General features: G+C 38.0%; 1 protein-coding gene across 2 annotated transcripts in view; it reads right to left on the bottom strand.

Moving 5' to 3' along the window:
* Positions 1-583: 583 nt before the first annotated feature.
* SPAG6 (sperm associated antigen 6) overlaps positions 584-25,601 on the bottom strand; it is a 61,174-nt gene continuing 36,156 nt past the window's right edge. For both annotated transcript variants that reach the window (XM_059711086.1, XM_059711094.1), the window contains 7 exons: positions 20,977-21,182; positions 19,719-19,892; positions 17,424-17,576; positions 14,217-14,408; positions 8,787-8,903; positions 5,832-5,977; positions 584-735 (listed from right to left, as the gene is read on the bottom strand). In XM_059711086.1, coding sequence (XP_059567069.1) covers positions 666-735; positions 5,832-5,977; positions 8,787-8,903; positions 14,217-14,408; positions 17,424-17,576; positions 19,719-19,892; positions 20,977-21,182 — 1,058 coding nt within the window. In that variant the 3' untranslated portion in view covers positions 584-665. The remainder of the gene's footprint in view (positions 736-5,831; positions 5,978-8,786; positions 8,904-14,216; positions 14,409-17,423; positions 17,577-19,718; positions 19,893-20,976; positions 21,183-25,601) is intronic.

The following is a 25,601-nucleotide window of genomic DNA, read 5'->3' as shown; positions in this document are numbered from 1 at the left end:
CTAAGAAACCTTTCCATGAAAATGGAAAGCTTGTCTGCAGTAGCATAATGCTTAATGTTGACCTTCTATCCTCTCCGGCCAGGAAGGTAAGGAACGGTTAGGTAGGGTAAAAAAAGACCTTGGGAAACGGGATGAACAGGAGTTTCCTAAGTTCGTAAGGTTATCTCTGACAGGCTGTTCACAGAGTCTGTGTGCTAGATTAGTGCATCTATGTCACCAGCATTCGAGTCTTTCTGCTTCTGTCATCAGTTTCCTCTTTCAACTACTTCCCTTCTATAACCTGTAGAATTTTAAGCCCAGTTTTCCTTGCTTATGCCTATGAAGAATTGGCCAAAATAACTGAGTTTTTGAATACTATCATCTGTCTCTAGTTGGAGGTGTGTGTGTGTGTGGTTTTTAATAGAGCAATAACAAATGCCTTAAAATTATTTAATGTCTTTATATCTACTTTTAGAGTAAATCCTTTATAAAAGATAATGAATAGTTTCTCACAAAGTCAAGCCACTAATTTTTAAAGTATTACATAAATTTGAAAATATTACCTAGAGGTACTTTACATTGAATAAATCTAGAGTATACTTAGTTCAAATATTTAGAAAGACCTTTATTTAACTATTATTCATAATTATTCTGCTGTGAATTTGAATATATAAATGTAAATTTGCTTAGTTAGTAAGTGGTTGATAGCTGTCCACTCTCTGCAAAAGTGTATCTGAATATCCAGGAGAATAATACCTGAAAAAGAAAATTTTTATTAGATACTGGTGAAAAGATTTAGCCCAGTAGGCACAAAAGATTCAAGAAAAGGTTGTTTTTATCTAAAATAATTCTATGAATCAAACCTCTGAATAATTATGCTCCAGTAATGCTTGTGCACAAGGTTAGAGCCTATCAAGAAAAGAACATTGCCCTGGCCATGTGGCTCAGTTCGTTGGAGTGGCATCCCATACACCAAAAGGTTTCAGGCTCGATTCCCTGTCAGGGCACATACCTAGGTTGCAGACTTGATCCCCTGTGCGGTCCATATGGGAGGCAACCGATTGATTCTTCTCTCTCCCCCTTCTTTCCTCTGTTCCTTTTTCTAAACATATCCTCAGGTGAGGATTAAAAAGAAAGAACACCAACTCACTCGACTGTGCTAAATACATAACAAGACATTTAAGGGCTATCAGTGCAGTGGCAAAGAATGGATATTTTCAAAGTAAGTTACTTGGACCCAGTGATAGTATTTTATTAAAGCAACTTGTTTTATTATGTTAAGTGACTGATGTTGCTTTAATGATCATAACTAATAGATTTTTTTTTCATAAGTTAGACAACATAATCTATCATTACTAATCAACTGCATTCAGATTGTCTCAGGGATTATTCTCAATGCATGTTTTAATCAGGTCTGGTCACATAAAAAAATTTTGGGGAGTATAATTCATATTATAGAACTATTTCATAAGTGTTTTAGAACTATTCCATGCTACATACCTAGGAAGTTAATTGATTTCATTTGTTCTTGGGCATCTATAAATTTATAAATAGAACATTTTATAAAAGATTTAGTATAAAGGTATTAAATATATTTATTGATATATTATAAGATGATTCATATACCATGGAAAGAACTTACATGCATATAAAATATGTCAAATAAAATTTGGCAGACATTCTAGAATATAATAAATGAATAAAAAGCTAAATTGTAATTTAAAACTTTCCAAAACACTTAAAATAACAAATAGGTGTTTTCTCCAGATAAAACGTAAAGTTCGAGACTTGCTTTGTCTTTTGTTAGTTATCTTTATCCTTGGATGCTTGACTTAAAAATTCATAATTGAGAGTATACTAATTTCTTCCATAATTTGTCAAGTTATAGGACAAAACAGAGCTGTATTTTCTCAATGGTGTGTTCTTATAGGTAGCCATAGTTAAACAGATGCATACAGACAAATGTAAAAAGCCACCTTAAAGAATGCTTTTTCTCTAAAGGCCTACTCTGGAAAAGTCCTTCAACAAGTGGATCTCTTCAAAGTATTCACAACTGCTTTCTCTGAGTTAGTCACAAATTTTAAAGTAGGCCTCACCTTCCTAGACCTTATAAATATGTCAGACACAAAGGTATTTAATTTTTTTTAAATTTTACTGATTTTTTTTACAGAAAGGAAGGGAGAGGGATAGAGAGCTAGAAACATCGATGAAAGAGAAACATCAATCAGCTGCCTCCTGTACACCCCCCACTGGGGATGTGCCTACAACCAAGGTACATGCCCTTGACTGGAATTGAACCTGGGACCCTTCAGTCCGCCGGCCGACGCTCTCTCCCAGGGGTCCTCAAACTTTTTAAATGGGGCCAGTTCACTGTCCCTCAGACCTTTGGAGGGCTGGACTATAGTTTTTAAAAAAAACTATGAACAAGTTCCTATGCACACTGCACATATCTTATTTTGAAGTGAAAAAACAAAATGGGAACAAATATAATATTTGTATTTGCATGTGTCCCACGGGCCGTAGTTTGAGGACCCCTGCTCTATCCACTGAGCCAAACCGGTCAGGGCAAGAAAGGTATTTTTTAATGTCAATAGCAAGAAGTAGATTACAAATAAAAACCCAAACTTTAAAAATTTGTGCTACTATATGGTAGGTACTAACCATATATTCCTTATAAAAGAATTGAACCTCCAAAAAACAGGAAATTCCTTTTTTTTCTCTCCATCAACCACTGTTATTCCAATTTATCTCTCTGGCTTTTTTTAAAAAAATAGTTGTTCAAACTTAAAAAACATAGATATCTTTATTGATTTCAGAGAGGAAGGGAGAGGGAGAGAGAAACATCAATGATGAGAGAATCACTGATTGGCTGTCTTCTGCACACCCCCAAGTGGAGATTGAGCCCACCTCCTGGGCATGTGCCCTTGGCCAGAATCAAACCTGGGACCCTTCAGTCCACAGGCTGACGCTCTATCCACTGAGCAAAACTGGCTAGGGCTCTCTATGGCGTTAAGAATATAATTGAATTAACCTTACCATAGATCCATGTTGGATTTGGATTATTATACAGTTCTCATATCAGAAATGTGTCAAGTGGAAGACTTATATGCACGCCTCTCTCCCCAAATTAGAAGATTCTAAAAGCATCTTCCCCTTCCTAGTTTAGGCAGAGGTTAAGAAGACAAAAGAGTTCCAAAAATATCTCTGGCTGTGGCGTGGACAAGGACTAGAACTTAAATCTTCTAACCTCTAGTCCTGGGTGCCTTCTCTCTCATCATACCAACTACCTTCATTAGAAATTTTTAAAGATTACTAAAATTGGAAGGCAATATGAAGTAGATATTTAGGCTAAAAAGAGCAGAGAGAATGTGATCATTGGTAATTTGTCTTATAAAGAATTAGTTCTAAAAGAGACATTAAGTGATTCTTAAAAATATGATTGTAAAAATAAAACCATTTAAAGGTTATATTGGTCTCTTCATAAACAATGTTTCAAAGATTTCTATAAAACACCATTTTATAGATCCTAATGCTTTAAAAATATCAGAAATTTGAACAAGTCAGCTAACCAAAATTCTTCATGATGACTAGCCAATCTAGATATATAAAAGCCTAATATGCAAATTGTCCCCACGGGAGTTTGACCGGGAGACTGATCACTCGCTATGATGTGTGCTGACCACCAGGGGGCAGTGCGGAATGAAGGAAGGCCCTGGCCGGCCGCCGGCAGCCAGGGAAGGGAGGCCCCAGCTGGCAGCCGGAAGGCCCCGATGGGCCCTGAATGACGGCCAGGCCTAGGGACCCTACCTGTGCACAAATTTCATGCACCAGGCCTCTAGTTTTAACAATAAAATCCCAGATCACAGAATGTTAGAAGTGAAAAAATTACAATGGTATTTTGACAAAATACCAAATTAGGTTCTAGCATGACAGAGTTTTTCTGTCCCTTCGTGCTCTGTAAAATAATCTTAGAAAAGTATAGAAAGACAAGAAAGTTCTTTACCATTGGTTAATTCTAATAGGCCATTCTATTAGGGGGCCCTTTAGTTTTCATTTTTTCTATAATTTTGTTTATGTTAGAAAATTGTATTGAAAGTTATTTTAAACTTACATAAAATAATATTCTTCCTAAAGGGATGTGCAAATGTGTAAAAATTAACTATTTTTTTCCCTTGAAAAAAGATTTTTATATTTTCTCCATTTAGTAGTTTTACACATATTGTATATCCTATATAATAAAAGCCTAATATGCTAAGTGTCTGGTTGACTGGTTGGCTGTTCAACCAATCAAAGCATAATATGCTAATGATATGCTAACTGCTCGCTATGATAGGCACTGACCATCAGGGGGTAGACACTCGGACCGGTAGGTTTGCTGCTAGAGTCCGGCCGATAGGGACTGAATGAGATGGGCTGGACATGCCCTGGAGCCCTCCTGTGGTCTCTTCCTGCCTGGCCAACCTCCCATGTCCCTCCCCGGCCCCGATTGTGCACCGGTGGGGTCCCTCGGGCTGGCCTGTGTCCTCTTGCAATCCGGGACCCCTTGGGGGATGTCGGAGAGCCAGTTTCAGCCCGATCCCATAGGCCAGGCCTCGGGACCCCACTGGTGCATGAATTCATGCACCGGGTCTCTAATGTTATATAAACTTTTTTGGCATATCAAAAATTTTTTGTACATTATATGTAATAGCTATACATTTTATAATATATTATTCCTTTGGTATATTTTATATGTACTAATATTTTCAAAGCTAACTTATTAGAACTCTTTTGGTCAAGGAGTTCTCATAAACCTTCAAAAGTGCATAAACTTATCTCTTGGGAAAGAATTTATCTGTAGAACATATGTGAATAGAAAACACTTTAATTTTAAAATTATTTTTGTTTTTAGAATCAATGTTACCATATATATTAAGAATCACCAATATTAAATAGGAAGAATCATTTATGTTACTAGAGGCCCGGTGCATCAATTCGTGCACAAGTGGAGGGCCGATCGGGGGTGGGGCTGGCTGGGGTGAGGGGCCGAGGGTGGTTGGCCAGCTTGCCCCGCCCTCTGGTTGAACTTCCGGTTGAACTCCTACTCAGATTCCCAGTTGAGGGGACAATTTGCATATTAGCCTTTTTTATCTAGGATAACAAGTTTTAAAATTGGAATTTATATTCTCTAATATTAGAGAAAGTAAGAAATAAGTGTAGGATTAGAAAAATATGGCCTTTAATTCTGCATGTGTTGTGGGCATTTTTTCCACATAATTATTTTGGGGTTAGTGATATGGTTCTCTTTTAGGCTTACAAGGTCTGGGGCTTAGGTTTAATCATCTTCAAATCAACCTCATTAAAAAAATTAATTTTAAAAGTAGCTTCCTCCTACATTACTATAAAGCACCTGCATATCATAGACAACATTATTTATTCAGGTTTTTTTTTTCCAAATATGGATTGTAACTTTCTTTTTGACACTCAACATATCTCTTTTTCTATTTGTAATATTCCCATTAATAGACGCGTGAGCTTAATAATATATTCAGGGAACTATGAAAATCAGAATCCATAGGCCCTTTTCTAAATCAGGTTCACATTAAAGATTAATTTGAACTCTGTATTTGGGTATTCTTTAGTGAAGCATGTCTTAAATTTGTACATAAATGTCTTAAATGACATTCTAGTTTAATTTGGAAATGTGTGTCAACCAGAACATTACTTAATTTGTGGGGAAAAAGTGATCAAGAGCAGGGGTGAAGGTATACACTGGTCTCATGTAGTATTTTGACAGAGTGGATATAAAATATAGATTTTAAAACAAAAACCACATTCTAATTTTGAACTTCTCAAAGTCAATTTTTTCCCACCTTACTATTTCCTCTGGGTAGCAGTTGTTAATGCTGTTGATGTATTCTTGTAGAAGAGACCCAGGTTCTGCTTTTATCTCTTGAACCTTTTTAAGTCCACCACTTGTTACAAACAGTCGGCGAGCTTTGCTGTCATGTGGCAGCACCTTGAAAAGTGAAGCACATTAAGATGTCAGATTTGCTTTTCCAAGTTGAAGTGTTACTGTTGAAAAGCAATAATATATACGAGAAAATGTAAGAGAGAATGTGTGTCTACCATACCTGTAACATAATGAGCCTAAATTTGCTGATGATTACAAGTAAAATTCAGTCTTTTTAGAAATCTATGAACTTCTTATGTTGTGCATATGGAATAAAGGCTATGAATATGAGCAAAGGCAATGGAGATCCACTCGTGTACATAAAACATAAAGTGTTGTCTCTCCTTTGCTGAGACCCATTCAACATTTTCCCACCGCCTACAAAATTAAAGGTACACTTAACACGGTGCAGAAAGCCTTCTGTGACCCAGCGACTAAATACTTCTCCAGCTTCCTTTCCCACCAATCTCTATCCCAAATTTTGTTTAATAACCTCAAGGGGTACATGACAGGCCATTTCTTGCCTTTGCTCATGCTGTTCCCTCACCTAGAATGCCCTTCCATCTTCCATGCACCTCCCCCCACTTCTTGGCTAACTCTTGCTTATCTTTTAAGATTCAGCTCAGGTGTTACCTCCTTTAAGAAACTTCCTGTGAAACATCCCTACTCCCTTATCCCAGGATGTTAGGTACTTTTCTTCTCTCATGGCATTGTGTTAAGCCCCATGCACTTGCCACAAAATATTTTAATTATAAGTCTATATGTCTGCACACATAAATATCATGAAGGCAGAATTTGTACATTCATTTATTTCTCTAATGCCTGGTGCCTAATAGATGCTCAATTAATGTTCAACAAAGGAAGGAACATACTAAGGAGTAGGCAGGAAAAGGAAATTGAGGAGATGTTAAAGAGGTGGAAGAATCAGGAAAGTTAGAAGATTTTAAGAAGCAACCAATAAGAACTAAAGAAAGTCACTGGATTTGAGAGCGGGTGTTTGTGTGTTGAGAGGAAAGAGCCAGTGCAGGTGAAGGAATTGACAACAGCTGACCAGACAAGGAAGGTCCTGGAAAGGGGGCCCTCAATGTGGGGATTCCCACTCTTCCGTGGTCCTCGCTACTATTCCCTCTGACACAAACACCCTTTCTATCCCCACCATTCGTACTCTTTCTTCAAAACCAGTTTTTTTTTCACTTGCACTTCCTCCACTAAAGCCCCCCAGGAATACCCCAGACTACATTCACTTAGTCCTTCTTTTTAGAAGAGTGTATTATGAAGGTTCACACACTGAAGTACTTTCTAATTGTTTCTTCTGGTCTCCCCAGCTAGATTACAAAGTTCTTTGAAGACAAACATTGTCTTATTCTTTTTGTTTATCTCTCAAAGCTTTACAGGGTCAGTGTAGGCATTTAACAAATACTTAAAACTACAAAAGGATCAGGCTAATAGAATGTTAATACACATCACCTAGACCAGGGTCCTCAAACTTTTTAAATGGGGCCAGTTCACTGTCCCTCAGACCGTTGGAGGGCCGGACTGTAGTTTAAAAAAAAACTAGTCGGCTGCTAAGCAACAGGCAGCAGCAGCAAAAATACCCGGCGGGCTGGATAAATGTTTTCGGCGGGCCGTAGTTTGAGGACCCCTGACCTGGACAGTGAAAGATTACACTAGTATATATTTTTTAAAAGGGAATGGCCCACAGATACATCAGTTTTAAATATTCTTTTGGTCTGGAGAGTTTTCATGCCTCCTCTGTCTGTCCCCAGCCACAGTAAGCTACTATCTTTTTACCTTCTGCCTTGCTTTCCCATCTTTTTCTAATGCTCTGGTACCCTTAGAGTAAGAAAACACAAAATTCTGCCTGAAGCAAATATTCCCATAGGCATATTTATAGGAGTACATAATATGAGATATTGTCTTTATCTTGGCTGTCGAACCTTTTGTAAATTTCACTGATTTATTTTTACTTACTTTAGTGACTGACTTTTCTTAAATCAAGGCTCCTGAGCACAATTTAACCAGTTCTTGGTAGCTTAGGGCATTGGTTCTCAACCTTGGCTGCACATTAGAATCACCTGGGAATCTTTAAAATCCTTATTTCTGGGCCTCAGCCTCCAGAAATTCTGTTTCTTTGTTACTAATGTTGTGGCCCCTCCCCATAACAAAGAAACAGAATTTCTGGAGGATGAGGCCCAGAAATTAGGATTTTAAAAAGATTCCCAGGTGATTCTAATGTGCAGCCAAGGTTGAGAACCACTGGCTTAGGGTCACCATCCTGGCCATTAGTGGCTGTGGCAATGCGGCCATTCTCTCTCAGCCTTTGCTATCAGTCCTGCTGGCTGCTGCCCACTGCTAACAACTTGACCTTCCTACTTTACTATTTTTAATCTGTAATAATCTAAGAAATATAACAGCTGCATTTGTTAAAATTGTTCATAAAATAATTCAATTAACTTTAAATGACTGAGAGCGTCTCCGGTAATTGCATGACCTTTAGGAAGAATATTTCCGTGCCTCAGAGACCGTTCTTTTCTTTATAAGATCTTTGCAGTGTTCCCAGATGAGTGAGTCCAACAGACACCAAGGGAATTACTAAAAGCTACTTACCAATATAAATTATATTATGAGCGTTTTATGTGTTGACATACTATTTATTCCCAAGAACACTAAAAAAGATGGTTAAGAGACTGTGAGAAAGAAATGTAGATTATGTATGTGTGAATTTTATTAATCTATGTTACCACCCCTGTCGATACAATCAGTGAAAGTAGGAGAACCCTGCCACCATCTTATAGAAAACATTGATCCACCAGAAAAAACAAGTTAATTCATCTTCATTTTCTTCCCCTACTTGCAGGCTAAGGGCACTTCTTACCTTACTGAACTGTCCAACCACATGCTTTAGAATATTGGGAGGAGCATCATAGAGAAATGGCTCCAGGGCTGGTAAATAGGTGCATTTTTGTAAGATACTCTTTATGGCCTTTTTACACTATTAAAACACAAAGCAAAATACATATCAAAGTAAGCAATCGATTAAAGCTTGACCAAATTTCATTTCTCATGTTCCTGGAATTTGAAAAAAATAAAATCAATTTCCTGGTCTAAGCTGCAGTTGTTTCATTTTAAAAAAATAGTTGTCAGAAAAACTCCTACTATCTTTCATTGGTTTTATTATAGAACTAGAGGCCTGGTGCACGAATTCCGGCACAGGTGGGTCCCTCAGCCTGGCCGGTGATTGGGGCGGTCTCGGTCTCACCCAGTTTCAATCGGGCCAATCAGGGCATGGAGGTTGGCCAGCCAGGGGGGAGGGACCACGGGAGGTTGGTCTACTGCAGGAGGTTGGCTGTGGGAGCACAATGACCACCAGGGGGCAGCTCCTGTGTTGAGCATCTGCCCCCTGGTGGTCAGTGTGCATCATAGTGACCGGTTGACTGGTCGTTCGGTCGACCGGTTGTAAGGGTTGCTTAGACTTTTATATATATATATAGATAGATACCCTGCCAGTTGTCTTCGTGCCAAATTTTAAAATGTATAGTGTGTTATTGAGCTCTTAAAATACCTATGAGGAAACTGAATTAGAAATCATAAAGCTAAGGACTAAAAATATTATATTTTATTAAGTATAAAAATTTGTATATGTGAAACTGAGATAACTAATGTCCTATTCCTTCTAATCAACAAATATGAGAAAATACTTAGTTTACTGTAGAGTGCCATTATCAGGCATTCTGTGTTCACCAAACAGCTTCATGGCATATAGATGTGGAGTCAGAAATATCCTACTGTGTGCAATATTCAATGAGCACTTGCAGATATGCTACTGTAGGTCACGGGTAGAAATTGCCCCACTCACAGAGGCACAACAGAATCTACTCAACTAGAGAGGAACACTCGACACTAGGGAGTGTCTCAGCCACAGCGAAAGAATAGGTACCTGCAGGCACCTTTCCTACACTCCCCCAGCATCTGTATTTCATGGTGACACCACGTGGTGCTGCCCGCTGCCAAAAGTATAGCTGAAGAAGAGCCCTGATGGACTGTAGCACATCCCTGCAGCCAGCTCCAAGGCCATGGCTGGTTGTGATTCTGTTGCCTTGTATGAAAGCTGCCCCTTCACTTTGGAAGGCTTCACAATGGGGTTTATCTACAGATATTTTCCACTGGAAATCCACATCTGCTTGTATGTTTGTGGTTTGTGCTTCAGTACCTCCTTCCTCTGATCAACCGATCACCTGTCCCATCTCTGAGACCTTAGCTGACTTGGTCTTCTGGAATCTTGTTATTCAACAGTTAGCAATGCTCTTGAATGTCAAAGAGCATTATGATGTTTACATCATGAATTTTATAGTTGATACATGTAGTCTACAAAAACTTCAATCACATTTGTGCTCTCAAAGAAACTCTTGAACTTATGGTTTCCCAGAGACCCAGGCTAAGCAGTCTTGTAATCTCTTATCTCTTGATATTTGTTCTCAAATATTGTTTTATAAGCTAGATTTAAAAACAACAACAAATTAAGTAATGCAGCACAATTTTTTTCCACATGTAGTATAACAAATTGGAATTAAACTCTCAGTTCTTAACATACCTTTGTGAAGAACCATCTTAGGATCATGGTGGCTTTAGCAGGTCAGTATATTTACCTTAACTGGTGACAAGGGCTACTAACAGTATAGCAGAGGTCACATTCACCGCACCATGCAGACAGCCTCATTCTAATTCCAACAGAACCAAATTGGTGATACACTGTTGAGTTATTAATCAAGAACTGGGAGGATTACAACTTCTAATGACACTAGAAATTCACTGAGCTTTACTATCCTTTGTCAAGAAATATACCAGATTTATGTTTATACATACTTCTAGATAGGAATGTATGTCATGATTAATCAGCTGCATTGTCCAGCATGAAAGGAATATTGGTATATTAAGATTTTGTTTACTTGTCAATTTCTGGATTTAAGATTTTTAACAGCTTTATTGGACAAAATGTGGTATATCTATACAATAGAATATCATTTTGCAATAAAAAGGAACAAATATCGATATATGCTATCCAGGAATGAGACTTGAAACTTATGCTAAGTTAAAGAAGCCAGGCACAAAAGGCCACATATATTGTATGATTCAATTTAAATTAAATGTCCAGAAGAGACAAATACACAAAGACAGGAAGTAAATTAATGGTTGCCTGAGACTAGGTAGGGAAGATATGGAATGATGGCTAATGGCGGAATAAAAATGTCCTAAAATTAGACTGAGGTGTGGTTACAGAATTCTGTAAATATACTAAAAGCCAATGAATTAGACACTTTCAGTGGGTAAACTATATGTATATGAATTATATGTCAGTAAAGCTGCTAAAAAATAAAGGGAAGAACCATCATGATAAGAACATAAATCAAATAACTAAATTAGAAATAGTTTTATAACTAAGGTGATAGAATTAACTTATTCAAATGCCAAAACTAACATTTCAATAGGATGCCTCTAAATCAAAACAAATGAAAATGCAATTGCCTGAATATTTAAAAAATACATATGGGTAGCTTATTAAAAAGATGTATTTTTTTTCAGTTTTTAATCAGGTATTTGAAATAACATGTACAGGCAGATAGTAAGGCTATGTGAAAATATGCAAGAGATTCCAAGGGGTTGCTCATTGGTTCTCTTGGACCAGAACCAATTAGAGAATGCTTACAGAAGTTGACATGCCTTTGGGACAAAATAAACTTAAACATGGCCTTATATAATTTGAAAGCTGCCGCAGAGTAACGAATGAGAAATACCATTGGACAGTTTCTGAAGCTCTTGGTTGCCTTTTCCCTACTGAGATAATGTCAAATCAAACAGACTTGATCTCTCACCCAACAACTTACAGAATCCAAGAGGCCTTGGGGAAGAAAAAGAAAAGGATGATCAAGTCTCTATATCAGTGGTTCTCAACCTTGCTAATGCCATGACCCTTTAATACAGTTCCTCATGTTGTGGTGACCCCCAACCATAAAATTATTTTCGTTGCTACTTCATAACTGTAATTTTGCTACTGTTATGAATCGTAATGTAAATATCTGATATGCAGGATGTATTTTCATTGTTACAAATTGGACATAATTAAAGCATAGTGATTAATCACAAAAACAATATGTAATTATATATGTGTTTTCCGATGGTCTTAGGCAACCCCTGTGAAAGGGTTGTTCGACCCCCCAAAGTGGTCTCGACCCACAGGTTGAGAACCGCTGCTCTACATTAAGATATTTGGATGGACTAAAACAAGCATGTCAAACTCGCAGCCCACAGGTTGCATGTGACCCACAACGAATATTTATGCAGCTCAGCCAATAAAACAGTATGGAGGAAATATTTTAATAAAAATTTCATAACTTAATTTTTACAATATCCTGTTATACATAATTATTAATAACGAACTACAATGTTCACTAATGGCTGATTACTATAATCGTGTTGCATTCATTTCCCTTACGCACCTTATGTGCAGGCGCACCATTTCTCTCTACTAATACTAGCAGAGAATATTTTAGCAGCCGATTGCCACGTCATTAGTCTTGGACTGACTTGTTTGGTGTGCACAACAGGAAATATTTGACTTTCAGAGAACAAGAAAAATAGGTTTATTTGCATTACTTATTAATTTTGTCCAGTTATTCAGAGTCTGGTAAGTCAATGTTCAAGAAAAAATATTAATTTTTATTAAAATGTTCATAAAATATTTTATGTTAATGATTACTCACTTAGCCCTTTGTATTCAGCATGTCTCTATTGAAATAAACCTACGTGTCTATGAAAATTGAAGCTTTTTTTTTTTTTGCGGCCCACTTAACTTAAACCTTGTTTATTTTGCCCATGTTAGCCTTTGAGTGTGACATGCTTGACTTAAAGCCTTGGAAGATTGCTAATAGTACAATGATTGATAGAATTTAATTTAATACCTAGTGTATTTTCTGAAAGTAAATATTGTATCAAATGTAGGCAGGAGGACCCTTAACTTCTATTAGTATTAAACCTAAATATTTTACTAAAGCCACCTTTGTTAAAATAAAACAATAAAAATTACATTTTACTCCAGTAATATTTATACATCATAGTATCATTATCATTTATTTAAAGCCAAGTTATATAAACTTGGTAGTATATAAAGAATACAGGGTGGGCAAAAGTAGATTTACAGTTGTGAGTATGTGAAAGTTTATTCTTGTATTATTAATTATAATAATAAATTACTGTATTTATTTGTATTATAATTGTAAACCTACTTTTGTCCACTATTTGTTAATTTATTTTAATTAAAAATTAAATATAATTTAACAGTTCTTAATTTTATTTTGAATTATTGTCTTTTCTGTGCACTTCTTTAAATCCAGCTCAATTCTAAAAGTTGTTTTCAAAAAATAACTTTTTCCAAATGAGGTAGTATTTTCTTTCTTTGAAATTCTATAACTATTAACCCAACCTACTTTATAGTCATGTTTTGTGAATCATTTTAGTAGCTAGAAATATTTTTTCAGAAAGCTTGATTTTTTAAAATATATATTTTAAAATGTTTAATTTAGTGAATACTGTGAACATTTTTCTTTTAAGGAACAAATTTAAAACATATAATTAAAAAAAAACAGGCAGACTTGGAGTTAGGAGAAGTGTATCATGGCTTCAGAAATACCCCTTGCCCAGTTACATTTGAAACCTTAAATTCTTTTGGAATCAAATTTTAAAATAATATATATTTTTATATTGATTTATATTGATATTTTTATATTGATTTCAGAGAGGAAGGAAAAGGGTAAGAGAGAAACATCAATAATGAGAGAATCATTGATCAGCTGCCTCCTGCACGCCCCCTAATGGGGATTGAGCTGCAACTGAGGCATGTGCCCTGACGGAAATCAAACCATGACCTTCTGGTTCATAGATTGACCCTCAATCATTGAGCCAGACCAGTTGGCTGGACTCAACTTGTAATGTAAGATGGACTTACTATGCAGCCAATTCTATCTCCAAGATTCTATTATTCTTCAATGCCTATTCTATAAGAAAAGAGCAAGAGGAATGTAGAAGACCACAATTTGACATTCACAACTTTGCACCTGCAGAGATCTTTCTTTAAAACATATCACTGATGTTTAGAGACAAGGGTAACCCATTTTCAGAGAAGACTCTCCTCAGTTCTTCTGCTTGACTCACAAAAGCAATATTGTCCATAATGAAAATTAAGATATTTTAAATTACATATTGAGTCAAAATCTAACAAATCTTCACGAAACAGTAAGAATTAAGCACTTGCTTTTACTTGAAGATCCTCAGAGCTTTCTGCCGACATGTACAAAGAAAGCAGCACTGGCAGAATGTTTGTGACTGCGACGGCCCGTGCATGCTCCGGAGTGTGTCTCCCGATCTGTGCCAAGGCCCAGGCGGTGGCAGCCTTAATGTGATCCTCCGGTTCTTCTGACAGGCAGGCTGACAACTGGGGCACGCCCTGCAGCATTGATCAAAAGAGCAAGTGTTATGAATCCAGAGCAGGATTAAATAGTCTCCCGTTTCTCTCAAACATTAGAAGAAATCATTGGGCCTTGATCTTTTCCCCTAGATGGTTCAATAAATGAGCACAGCACAGGGGCTGTCATTTTTCAAGTCAATAAAATGACTAGAACAAATTTACCTTAATTATCTGTTCCAATCCAACTAAACTATCTCTGCTAGCATTTACTCACCAAATACAGAGGTATTTAACCAAACAATAGATGCCACAGATTAGTGTATAGACAAAGCCAGATTCCACTGTGACAAATTTGAATGCTTAGATTTTAAAATCTTTTATTTTACTTTGCTAAAAAACTTAATTTAGAATCCTTTAAAATGGCCTTTTCACTAAGTATAATAGATCTGACAACAAAATAACTACTAGAGATTTGAAATCCAATGAATAATATGAGCCAGAATTCTACTTAAGTAACTTTTAGATTAAATCTATTTACTAAGACCTTTCCTGAACTAGTAAATAAATGTCCATTAAATTTGGTCAGCTTTTTATTTTATTTTTTATTTTATTGATTTTTTACAGAGAGGAAGGGACAGGGATAGAGAGTTAGAAACATCGATGAGAGAGAAACATCGACCAGCTGCCTCCTGCACACTCCCCACTGGGGATGCGCCCGCAACCAAGGCACATGCCCTTGACCAGAATCGAACCTGGGACCCTTCAGTCCGCAGGCCGACGCTCCATCCACTGAGCCAAACCGGCCAGGGCAATTTGGTCAGCTTTTATTTTATTTTGAATATGTTTTTAAATTTATTTTAGGGAGGGAGGAAGGGAGAGGAGAGGAGAAGAGAGGAGAGGAGAGGAGAGGGGAGGGGAGGGGAGGAGAGGAGAGGAGAGGAGAGGAGAGAGGAGAGATGGGAGGGGAGGGGAGGGAGGGAGGGAGGGGGAATGAGAGAGAGAGAGAGAGAGAGAGAGAGAGAGAGAGAGAGAGAGAGAAACTTCCATGTGAGAGAGGAATCATAGATTGGCTGCCTCCTGCATGCCGTGCTGGGGATTAAGCCCTCAACCCAGGCATGTGCCCTGAGCAGGAATTGACTGGTGACCTTTTGGTGTATGGGATGATGCTCAACCAGGGCTTGGTCAACTTTTAAGTGATAGTTTTGCCCATTTTAACATGACTGAATGTCAAAGTAGAAATTATTACTCTTGTTACACAAATAGTGCGTGCTTGCATTTTGCATTTCAGGCTTTAGTTTTATCTAAATAATCAAAACAGAATTAACTAAAAGGCCTCAAATACATCTGTTTCTATAGCTAAGGAAGAATCAAAATGCCAAATCAAATTATAATTCCAGATTCTGTATAGGAATAACTTTCTAACTAATTTGAGACTATACTGGTAATAATTATCACCTTAAATTTAGTACCACTAAAGTTAATGTCACAGTATCATGCTACCATAGCAAAATCCAAATGATCATGTACACTTTTCCCCTCTGTGCCTTTAAATTTGATTATTAAGACCAATTTCCTCAAGAGACCTGCCATATTTCTTCATTGGCTTCTCTTTTTCCAGCTAAAAATGCCTACCTGCCAATACAAAAGGTCAGACCTGTCTTCAGAATGAGGCAGCCTTCTAGAAAGCCCGTGCTCTGGGACATATCAAGACTGAAGAAGCAGGAGGAAAGGAGGTCAGCCTCCTCCCCCCAGCCTCAGTTGTTACGGATGGCTAACGAGATAAGAAGCATGAATGTGCTTTGACAATTATGAAGCATTATTTACATGTGAAGCGCTGCTATTAGTCCTTAGAGTCCTATGCAGGAAGAAGAACGACACATACCTGTGCGGTTTCTCTCAACTGAGACCTTCAACTGAGAGACAGCGAGGTGGGAGAGGCCGGCAGCAGCCCTGGACCAAAGCGGGGGGTGGGGGGTGGGGGTGGGGGGGGGGGAAGGACAGGGCGCCTCCTGGTTAGTTTGGGGAGGAAATACAGGAAGCAAAAGCAATTGCTGCTGCTTTCCTCATTCTGCGTATATTTAAGCTTTCTGTGATCCACAAAAGAACCAAGAATCAGAAATCCCAGTGATACCCCGCAGTGACCCTTCAGAAAGCAGCGCTCCTGTTCTCGTCACTGTCATAGTTTTTGGTAATAGAAGAACAAGAGGAAAAGCGTAGGGTAAAAAGTGAGTTAAGCAAAAAATTATCAAGGAATAGGTAGGAAATAAAGATCTGAGGCTCCCTTTTATTCTGAGGATTTGCAAGGGATAAAAAAAATATCCACACTTCTGTTTAACATACAGCAGTAGGTTTTCTATGCTGATAAGAAACCCGCACCCTAGAGGGTTGCTGGAGACACTGTAAGCACACAGCCTCTGAAGCGTTTCTCAGGAGATCAATAATTATTAATTTAATCAATATTTCTGGGCACTTATTATGTTCCAGGGCTACACTGTATGGTGTGTTAATACCAGCTTGTAAATTGAAATGAGGCCAAATTCGTAGCGCAAAGACACAAAACATCACTATCTGATATGTGCTCTGAATTGCCTACATCTAAAAAGAGAAATTAGTTCATGAAAGCTGAAGGATAGTGGATAAAAAGGGATGTCCTAGCCATTGTCATCTCCTGCCCAAATGGAGGATAAGGGGAGCATGACCACTGGGCATGTAATTTATAACAATAGCCTTTAGTCAAAGTATGCTTCACATGTTTGTAAGTATATAGTCAATCCTTCAGGATACAAATACACTGAATATGTCAATAAAGGTAACACTAATACTCAAGGTATTGATATTTTGTAGATATTAAATACTGAATAAAACTTTAAACTGCCAAAAAGTAAACCTTACTTCAAGCACTGCTTTTGGAAACTTACTGATGAACCCTGAATAATTCTCCAGGTTTCTTTCTCTCTGGTCAGTTACATTTTATAATCGGTGGGAGAGTATGACTATGGTTTGTCTTAGAATATCTCACTGGAATAACTAGAAGAAAACCAAGCAAGAACAAACCTTGCTAATGATCACCGCCATCGCCAGGTTCTCAGAATGAGCCGCCACGTAACCAAGCATCATGATGCCAGGCAGCCGTATGTTTCCTTTGCAAGACCCAATGCAGTCAATCACGGCCGCGACTCCTCCCGCGTTCACTATCAGCTGTGAGAGCTGAGGGAAAGGAAGGTGACTGTAAAGCGTAAGATGATCTTTAAACATTACTATTGTCAAACATTTTTACTTAGGACCTGAAAACACCTGGTAAAATTTGAAATATGATTTAATGAAATTACTATACTTATTAAAAACATACAAATAAAATAATCCATTTTTTTTGTCAATCCTCACCCAAGGATATTTTTCCATTGATTTTTTTTCTTTTAATCTTTATTGTTGAAAATATTACATAGGTCTTTTTTCCCCCATTAACCTCTTCCAGCCCACCCCCTTCCTCTCCCCCCCCCCCCCGCCCCTCCCCCAGGCCCTCACCACCTCATTGTCTGTGTCTATGGGTTATGCATATATGCATACACATTCATTGGCTGATCTCTTCCACTCACCCTCCCCTGACTTTCCTTTGAGGTTCAACAGTCTGTTCATGCTTCTATGACTCTGGGTCTATTTTTGACCATCAGTTTATTTGGTTCATTAGAGTCCACATATGAGTGAGATCATGTGATACTTATCTTTCTCTGATTGGCTTATTTCGCTTAGCATAATACTCTCCAGGTCCATCCATGCTGTTGCAAATGGTGAGAATTCTTTCTTTTTTATTGCCGAGTAGTATTCCATTGTGTAGATGTACCATAGTGTTTTTATCCACTCATTTGCTGATGGTCACTTAGGCAGTTTCCAAGTCTTAACTATTATAAATTGTGATGCTATGAACATAGGAGTGCATATATTCTTTCTGATGAGTGTTTCAGGTTTCTTAGGATATATTCCTAGAAGTGAGATGACTGAGTCAAATGGGAGTTCCATTTCTAATTTCTTGAGGAAACTCCATACTGTCTTCCACAGTGGCGGCACCAGTCTGCATTCTCACCAGCAGTGCACGAGTGTTCCTTTTTCTCCACATCCTCTGCAACACTTGTCATTGGTTGATTTGTTGATGATAGCCATTGTGACAGGTGAGAGATGTTACCTCATTGTTGTTTTGATTTGCATCTCTTGGATGATTAGTGACTTTGAGCATTTTTCATGTGTCTCTTAGCTTTCTGTAAGTCCACTTTGGAGAAGTGTCCATTTAGGTCTTTGCCCATTTTTTAATTGGATTGTTTGTCTTCCTTTTGTTAAGTTGTATGAGTTCTCTACATATTTTGGAGATTAACCCCTTACCAGGTATCGTTGGCAAATATGTTCTCCCATGTAGTGGGGTCTCTTGTTATTTTGATGATGGTTTCTTTTGCTGTGAAGAAACTTTATTTTCATGTAGTCCCATTTATTTTCTCCTTAATTTCCATTATCTTAGGAGATGTATCGGTAAACATATTGCTATGGGAGATGTCTGACATTTTGGTGCCTATGGTTTCTTTTAGGACTTTTATGGTTTCAAGTCTTACATTTAAGTCTTTTATCCATTTTGAGTTTATTCTTGTGTATGGTGTAAGCTGGTGGTCTAGTTTCATTTTTTTTTTTTTTTTGCATGTGTCTGTCCAATTTTCCCAACACCATTTATTGAAGAGACTGTCTCTGCTTCAATATATACTCTTATCTCCTTTGTTAAATATTAATTGAGCGTAGTGGCTTGGGTCAATTTCTGGGTTCTCTGTTCTGTTCCATTGATCTATAATTAATCCAATTTTGAATGTACAAATATGGTCACTCTGTGGAGTTTATGCTGTGCTTCAATTTTCATGCACCGATGGCACAACTTTCATACCTATTCTAATGGATGTCAAAATTTCTCACCCAGACACTAATAAGTCTAGGGCTAGTTCCTAACTTGCTAACTACTGAAAGCCCCAATCGCAATTAGTGAGTATGAAGCAGATTACTCATTGAATGCTGAATGACAATGTCAGACTTGAAATATCTTAGCCTAATTATCCCCCTTTGCAAACAGTGATTATTACACTTCAATTATAAAAAATTTCAAGCAAGTGAAGATGTTAGGTGAAATAAAGAATGAGGACTTTAAATTTTAGTGAAAGGACAGGACAGCCCCCCCCACCCCCCCCCACCCCCCAGCAAAGAATTATCTAGTGCAAACTGCACCGTGCTCACAATGAGCAGCCCTGCCCTGACCAAACCACGTGGCGCAGCACCTGGGTTTTTTTGTGTGTGTTTTGTTGTTGTTGTTTTTTTTTTTACCTCGGGTGTATGCTTTGCAATCTCTCGAATTAAAGTAGAAGCATTTTTCTTCACATATTCATCTTTGTCCTTTAGGCAGGTAAGTACAACTGGAAAAATCTCTGCTTCAACCACCATTTCGGCCAGATCCACAGAATGTTTTGCAATCTGACTGAGAGCTGAAAGGACCTGACGCTATTGAGCAAAAACCAAAATGAAACAAAGCATTACATAGAGTCCACTGCAGAGATCAGATATAATTTAAGCAGCTTAATACAAATTCCTTTATAAAAAGAAAAAACAACTACATATGTAACATAACATAAGATTTTTGAGTCTTGAGACATTCACATCCTAGTCTTAAACCTAAATACTCAATTTCTTGAATTCCCTAATTTCCACATTAAATGTCATAGTTTTCTGTGGTCTATTTAAATCTCTTTCACAGATGATCAAGAATATGACCTCTGGATAAATACTGTTTCTTAATTATGTAATACTTAAACTGTAATACAGTACAAAAAAATCAGGCAGCCCTGACTGGTTTGGCTCAGTGGATAGAGTGCCGGCCTGCAGACTGAAAAGTCCCAGGTTCGATTCCGGTCAAGGGCATGTACCTTAGTTGCGGGCACATTCCCAGTGAGGGGTATGCAGGAGGCAGCTGATTGATGTTTCTCTCTCATCGATGTTTCACACACCCTCCCTGTAAAAAAATCAATAAAATATGTTAAAAAAATGATTTAAAAAAATCAGGCAGAAAGAACATCTTATGTTTGGCATGATGCCAACAATATTTCAAAGAACTTTCTATTGCTTAGTTAACATTAACAATTTTAAAATATTAAAGATATAACTAACTATTAGCATATAAAAGTATAATTGGAGACTATTAACTGAAAATCAGATTTAGAAACCTATAAAAAAGATAAACATAAATATATGACAATTTTCATAATAAACAAATACAGTGGTGAGCTAAAAACCTTTAGGTGCCTTCCCACTCTGAGATTCAATCATTTTGTGATTCCTTATTTTAGTGATTAATGTTAATACTGATGCTACTTCTACTTTTTAGCACTGCCCAGATTTTCCCCAGTCATGTCTTTATTATGCAATCCTTACAGCATATTTTTCACATATGAAAAGACCAAACACATAACATAGTCATATCTGTTTTCAACGATAATTTACAAATTATTTTTGAAAATACATGAATCTGTACACATTTTCCATTTTCTTAGATTAACAGAAGCCTGTTTTTTAACTTATTTTTAAATACCTTCAGTTTAGCATCCGGGTTCAGAATCATCTGAGCTAAGTGAGCAATAGCTCCTGCATCCACTACTGTCTGTGCCAGCTCTGGCGAATGCTTCGAAATATCACTGAGGTCCGAAGCAGCAATCCTTTTCAAAGCAATTTCCGGCTCCTGGATACAAAGCACTAACAGAGGAACTGCTCCCGCATCCACCACAGCTTGTGACAGTTCTGTGGATCAAGAAAAGGAAGTGAGTATGGGTGACTGACCCTTGTGCAAGCCATTCTTCTCCCTGACAGACACAGCAAAGAAAAAAAAAAGGGGAGGTAGTTCACTGTCTAGACATCTGTATTGGTTTCATAAACCATGTGGACCAATCTGGAGCTGAAAAGAATACAGGTCAATAGCTGGCCCTCCATTTACATGAACACGTTTGAGGTTAGATTAGGCTAAAATGGCTTGTTTTTTTTTGTTTGTTTGTTTGTTTTTAAGAGAGTAAGCAGATGCCAGCTGTTGAAGCTCTGACAATTCTGCACTGCTAGTAGGCAAGCATCTTATGCATGGTTTACAATAACAGAGAAAAATAAAAGTACCAAAAATTTACCAACCACACAAATTAGGCAGTATTTTGTACTATTTACATGAGTAAAGATTAACATGAATCTTGTGCTAATAATGTCGATTTAAAAAATCTCTTCATCTTACAGTATTTTAAAAAGATTTTTTAAAGCCCTCGGCAGTGTGAGTATCTACCCATGCACTGGAAGGTCACCGGTTCAATTCCAGTCAGGGCACATGCTCAGGTTTCAGGTTGGGTCCTCAGTTGGATCATGTTTCTCTTTCTCCCTTTCCCTTCCGCTCTCTCTAAAAAAATCCCAAGATTAAAAAACAAACAAACTTTATACAAAATAAAAAGGTGCATTTTTATTGTACATATAAAAATACTTTCAAAACATAGTCTACAACTAAACAGCATACTCTAATATATATATAAATGTTAATATTTAGATAAGGAATAAATTTACCATAACCATTTTACCTCTCAGAAATAAACATTTTTTGAATATACATGTTGATTTATTTGTGTGTCCAAGAATAACAGCTATAAAAATAACACTTTTTTTTTTAAATCCTCACTGGAGGATATGTTTCTATTGATTTTAGAGAGAGAGAAACATCGATCGGTTGCCTTCTGTAGGTGCCCTAACTGGGGATGGAATTCGAACCGTAGGTATGCTCTCTGACTAGGAATCGAACCCCAACCTTTTGGGGTAGGAGGTGACACTCCAACCAACTGAGCCACCCTATCTACAATTTTGCATTCTGCTTTAAAAACACTTAAGTGGAAAATGCATGTTTTATCATTCAAAGTTCACTGGCATTCACACTTCGCTCCAGCCGAGTTTTAGGTAAGTCCCTGCCTCAAGGAGCTCAGGTGGTGGAGGAGGCCAAATGGTAAAGGGCCATTGGTGCCCTGGTGGAACTCTCTACGAGGACATGCAAAGGAAGGAGGAACAGACAAGGGAGACAGAAACGAGACAGTGGATGGTTAGTAAGTTTACACGGTATTTTCATAGAATTGGTCCCTGGTCAGCAGTTGGTGTTACTCCTTTTGAGTAGTTCCTTGAAGCTACACGTGGGCTTCCACTGTCCACTTTCATCCCTGAGGATGAAGCCAGTCCAACATTTTTAATAACTGAATATTATTCCACTGAGTAAATATGCCATAAATGTACTTAACAATTCCCCTCCTCTAGGACATTTATGTTTGTTGTTGTTGTAGTTTTGGCCATTATTAAGTACAGTACAGTGAACCTCTTAGTGCCTTAAGATTATGTATTAGTTATTACTGCTACGTAACAGATGACCCAAACTCAGCAGCTTAAAACGACATCATGTATTATCTCATTTCCTGCAGGTCAGGATTCCAGGAGCAGCCTTGCTGGATGGCCTTAGCTTAGTTTCTCATTAAGTTCCCATCATACTATCAGTTGGGCTTGCAGTCATTTGAAGGCAGAACTTGGGGAGGATCTGCTCCCAAGCTCACTCATGTAGTTGTTGGGAAGCTCAGTTTCTTGCCGGCCACATGGCTTTCCATAGGCTGCCTGAGTAACCTCATGTCATACTAGCTGACTTCCCCTAGAGCAGTGGTCGGCAAACTCATTAGTCAACAGAGCCAAATATCAACAGTACAATGACTGAAATTTCTTTTGAGAGCCAAATTTTTTAAACTTAAACTATATAGGTAGGTACATTGTTATTAACTTAATTAGGGTACTCCTAAGGCTTAGGAAGAGCCACACTCAAGGGGCCAAAGAGCCGCATGTGGCTCGCGAGCCGCAGTTTGCCGACCACGGCCCTAGAGCAAGTGATGAGGGAGAGAGAAATCCCATGACAGAAGACTTGATCTTCTATAGCTGGTTACTCATTCTCAGAAGTGACATCCATCACTTGTGTTGTATTCTTGTGGACACACAGACCATCCTGGTACGATGTGGGAGGGGACTATACCAGGGTGTGAAATCCAGGACCCAGGATCTTTGAGGAGAATCTTGGAGGCTGGCTACTATGTGACATACATACATACATATGTAGCTCTACATATATTCATATATAACTCCACATATATAACCACCATATTGTCCTTTAACAAATAACTATAAAGCATAGGCACAGTAATTCTAAGTCAGTACTCTCCAACAGGAAAGTGAGCTACATATATAATTGAAAAATTTCTAGCGTCCATATTTAAAAAGTAAAAAGGAAGGTGAAATTAATTTTAATAACATACATTATTTAACATAATATATGCAAAATATTGTAATTTAACATGTAATTAATATTTAAAAATTTTAATGAGATTTCACATTCCTTTTTCACACCAAGTCTTGGAAATTCTGTGTGTATTGTGTACTTACAGCACATCTCAGTTAATCTGCTACATTTTCATTGGAATACTCTAATCTCTACTTAGATTTCAAAAAATTTACAGTTGAAAAAGTAGGTTCACATACCCAAGTTGTTCCAATCATGCTTAAAAGTTTTCCAATAATTGATAATTTTAAATTTTTATAAAAATAAAATTAAAAATTTAGTTTCTCAGGTACACTAATCACAATTCAAGTAACATGTGACTAATGGCTACCATATTGTTAAACTGTGGTGGAGAAACAAAGGAGATATAGAGAAATATCCTATGACACAAATGTTTAAATAGCTAATGTTTATTCAAGGCCAGAGGTCCTATCCTGAGAAAAAATGCTTTTTAAAAAATTTTATTTTAGAGAGAGAGAGAGAAACATTGATTTGCTAGATAGGTAAATATTAATAAAGGAAAAGAGTAAAGGGAATCAGACATTAAGAAGCATAATAGCAGGCTGGTGTGGCTCAGTTGGTTGGGTACATTCCCGGATACCAAAAGATTGCTGGTTCGATTCCTGATCGGAGCACATGCCCAGGTTGCAGGCTCCATCCTGGGTAGGGGGCCTGCAGAAGGCCGAGGATCACTCTCACATCGACGTTTATCTTTCCACCTCTTTCTTCCTTGCCCTCTTTCTAAAAAATAAAATCAATAAAAATATATTTTTTATAAAAAGCCTGATAAACTGGGAAACTGCACTCAATATTGGACTTGCTTTACTAGGAAGCTACAGCTTCACACACTCCCCAGGGGGAGGGATAGAACAATAAAGAGGACATTCCTCTGCTGTGCGATGCATAGTAGCAACCAAGATGACAACCATAGAGGCCTATCAGTGTAGCCTGGGAAAAGGATTGGGTTGGATAAAGGCCCCAGGCGCCCCCCCCCCCCGCCCCCCCCTGCCGCCACCCTGAGATCTGGAAAATGGATTGGTTAGGGGGAGGAGCCAGCAGAAGCCCATGGGTGATAGGGAAATTGGTTAGTTTGAAAGGGCACCTAGTCCTTCCCAAGCACGAGATACTATAAATCAAGCTTGACAAAGAGGCTCGCTCTCTCTCAGTAACGTGTGCGCGCACAGTTCATTTGCCCATTCTGCCTCCCAGCAGCCCTGTGGGTCTAGCAGCTGTAAGGCCAGCAGCCACATGGACTCCAAGTGTGGGCCTGGGCACAGCCAGCCAGATTGCAGCCAGGACAGACTAAGCTACCCAGATGGGGACGGGCTGAACAGACTAAGTTTTAATATGGCACCAAAGTGTCTGGACCAGGGGTGGGCAAACTTTTTGACTCGAGGGCCACAATGGGTTCTTAAACTGGACCGGAGGGCCGGAACAAAAGCATGGATGGAGTGTAAACTAATATAAATTCAAAGTAAACATCATTACATAAAAGGGTACGGTCTTTTTTTTTTTAATTTTATTCATTTCAAACGGGCCGGATCGGGCCCGCGGGCCGTAGTTTGCCCACGGCTGGTCTGGACACTGGCCCTGTTTCTGGGCCTAATGAAGACAAGCTGCACTTCTTTCACCACAGGACGGACAGAGAAGAGACATTGGAAACTGGGGCAGCCTTCTATCTACCCAAATGAATCTTACAACTAGAGCACATCTTCCTATATGTGGGTCTCTGGAATGCTGACCTTGCAGCTCCATGAAAGGAACTCAATTTCACCTGCAAAGGTTCCACTTATTTATACATTCGTTGTTTGATTCTTGTATGTGCCCTGATTGAG

Source organism: Myotis daubentonii, chromosome 1 (assembly GCF_963259705.1).
Source record: "Myotis daubentonii chromosome 1, mMyoDau2.1, whole genome shotgun sequence".
NCBI classification, from domain to species: Eukaryota; Metazoa; Chordata; class Mammalia; order Chiroptera; family Vespertilionidae; genus Myotis; species Myotis daubentonii.
The sequence above is the reverse complement of the archived record's forward strand: the minus strand, read 5'-3'. Positions and strand labels throughout refer to the sequence as shown.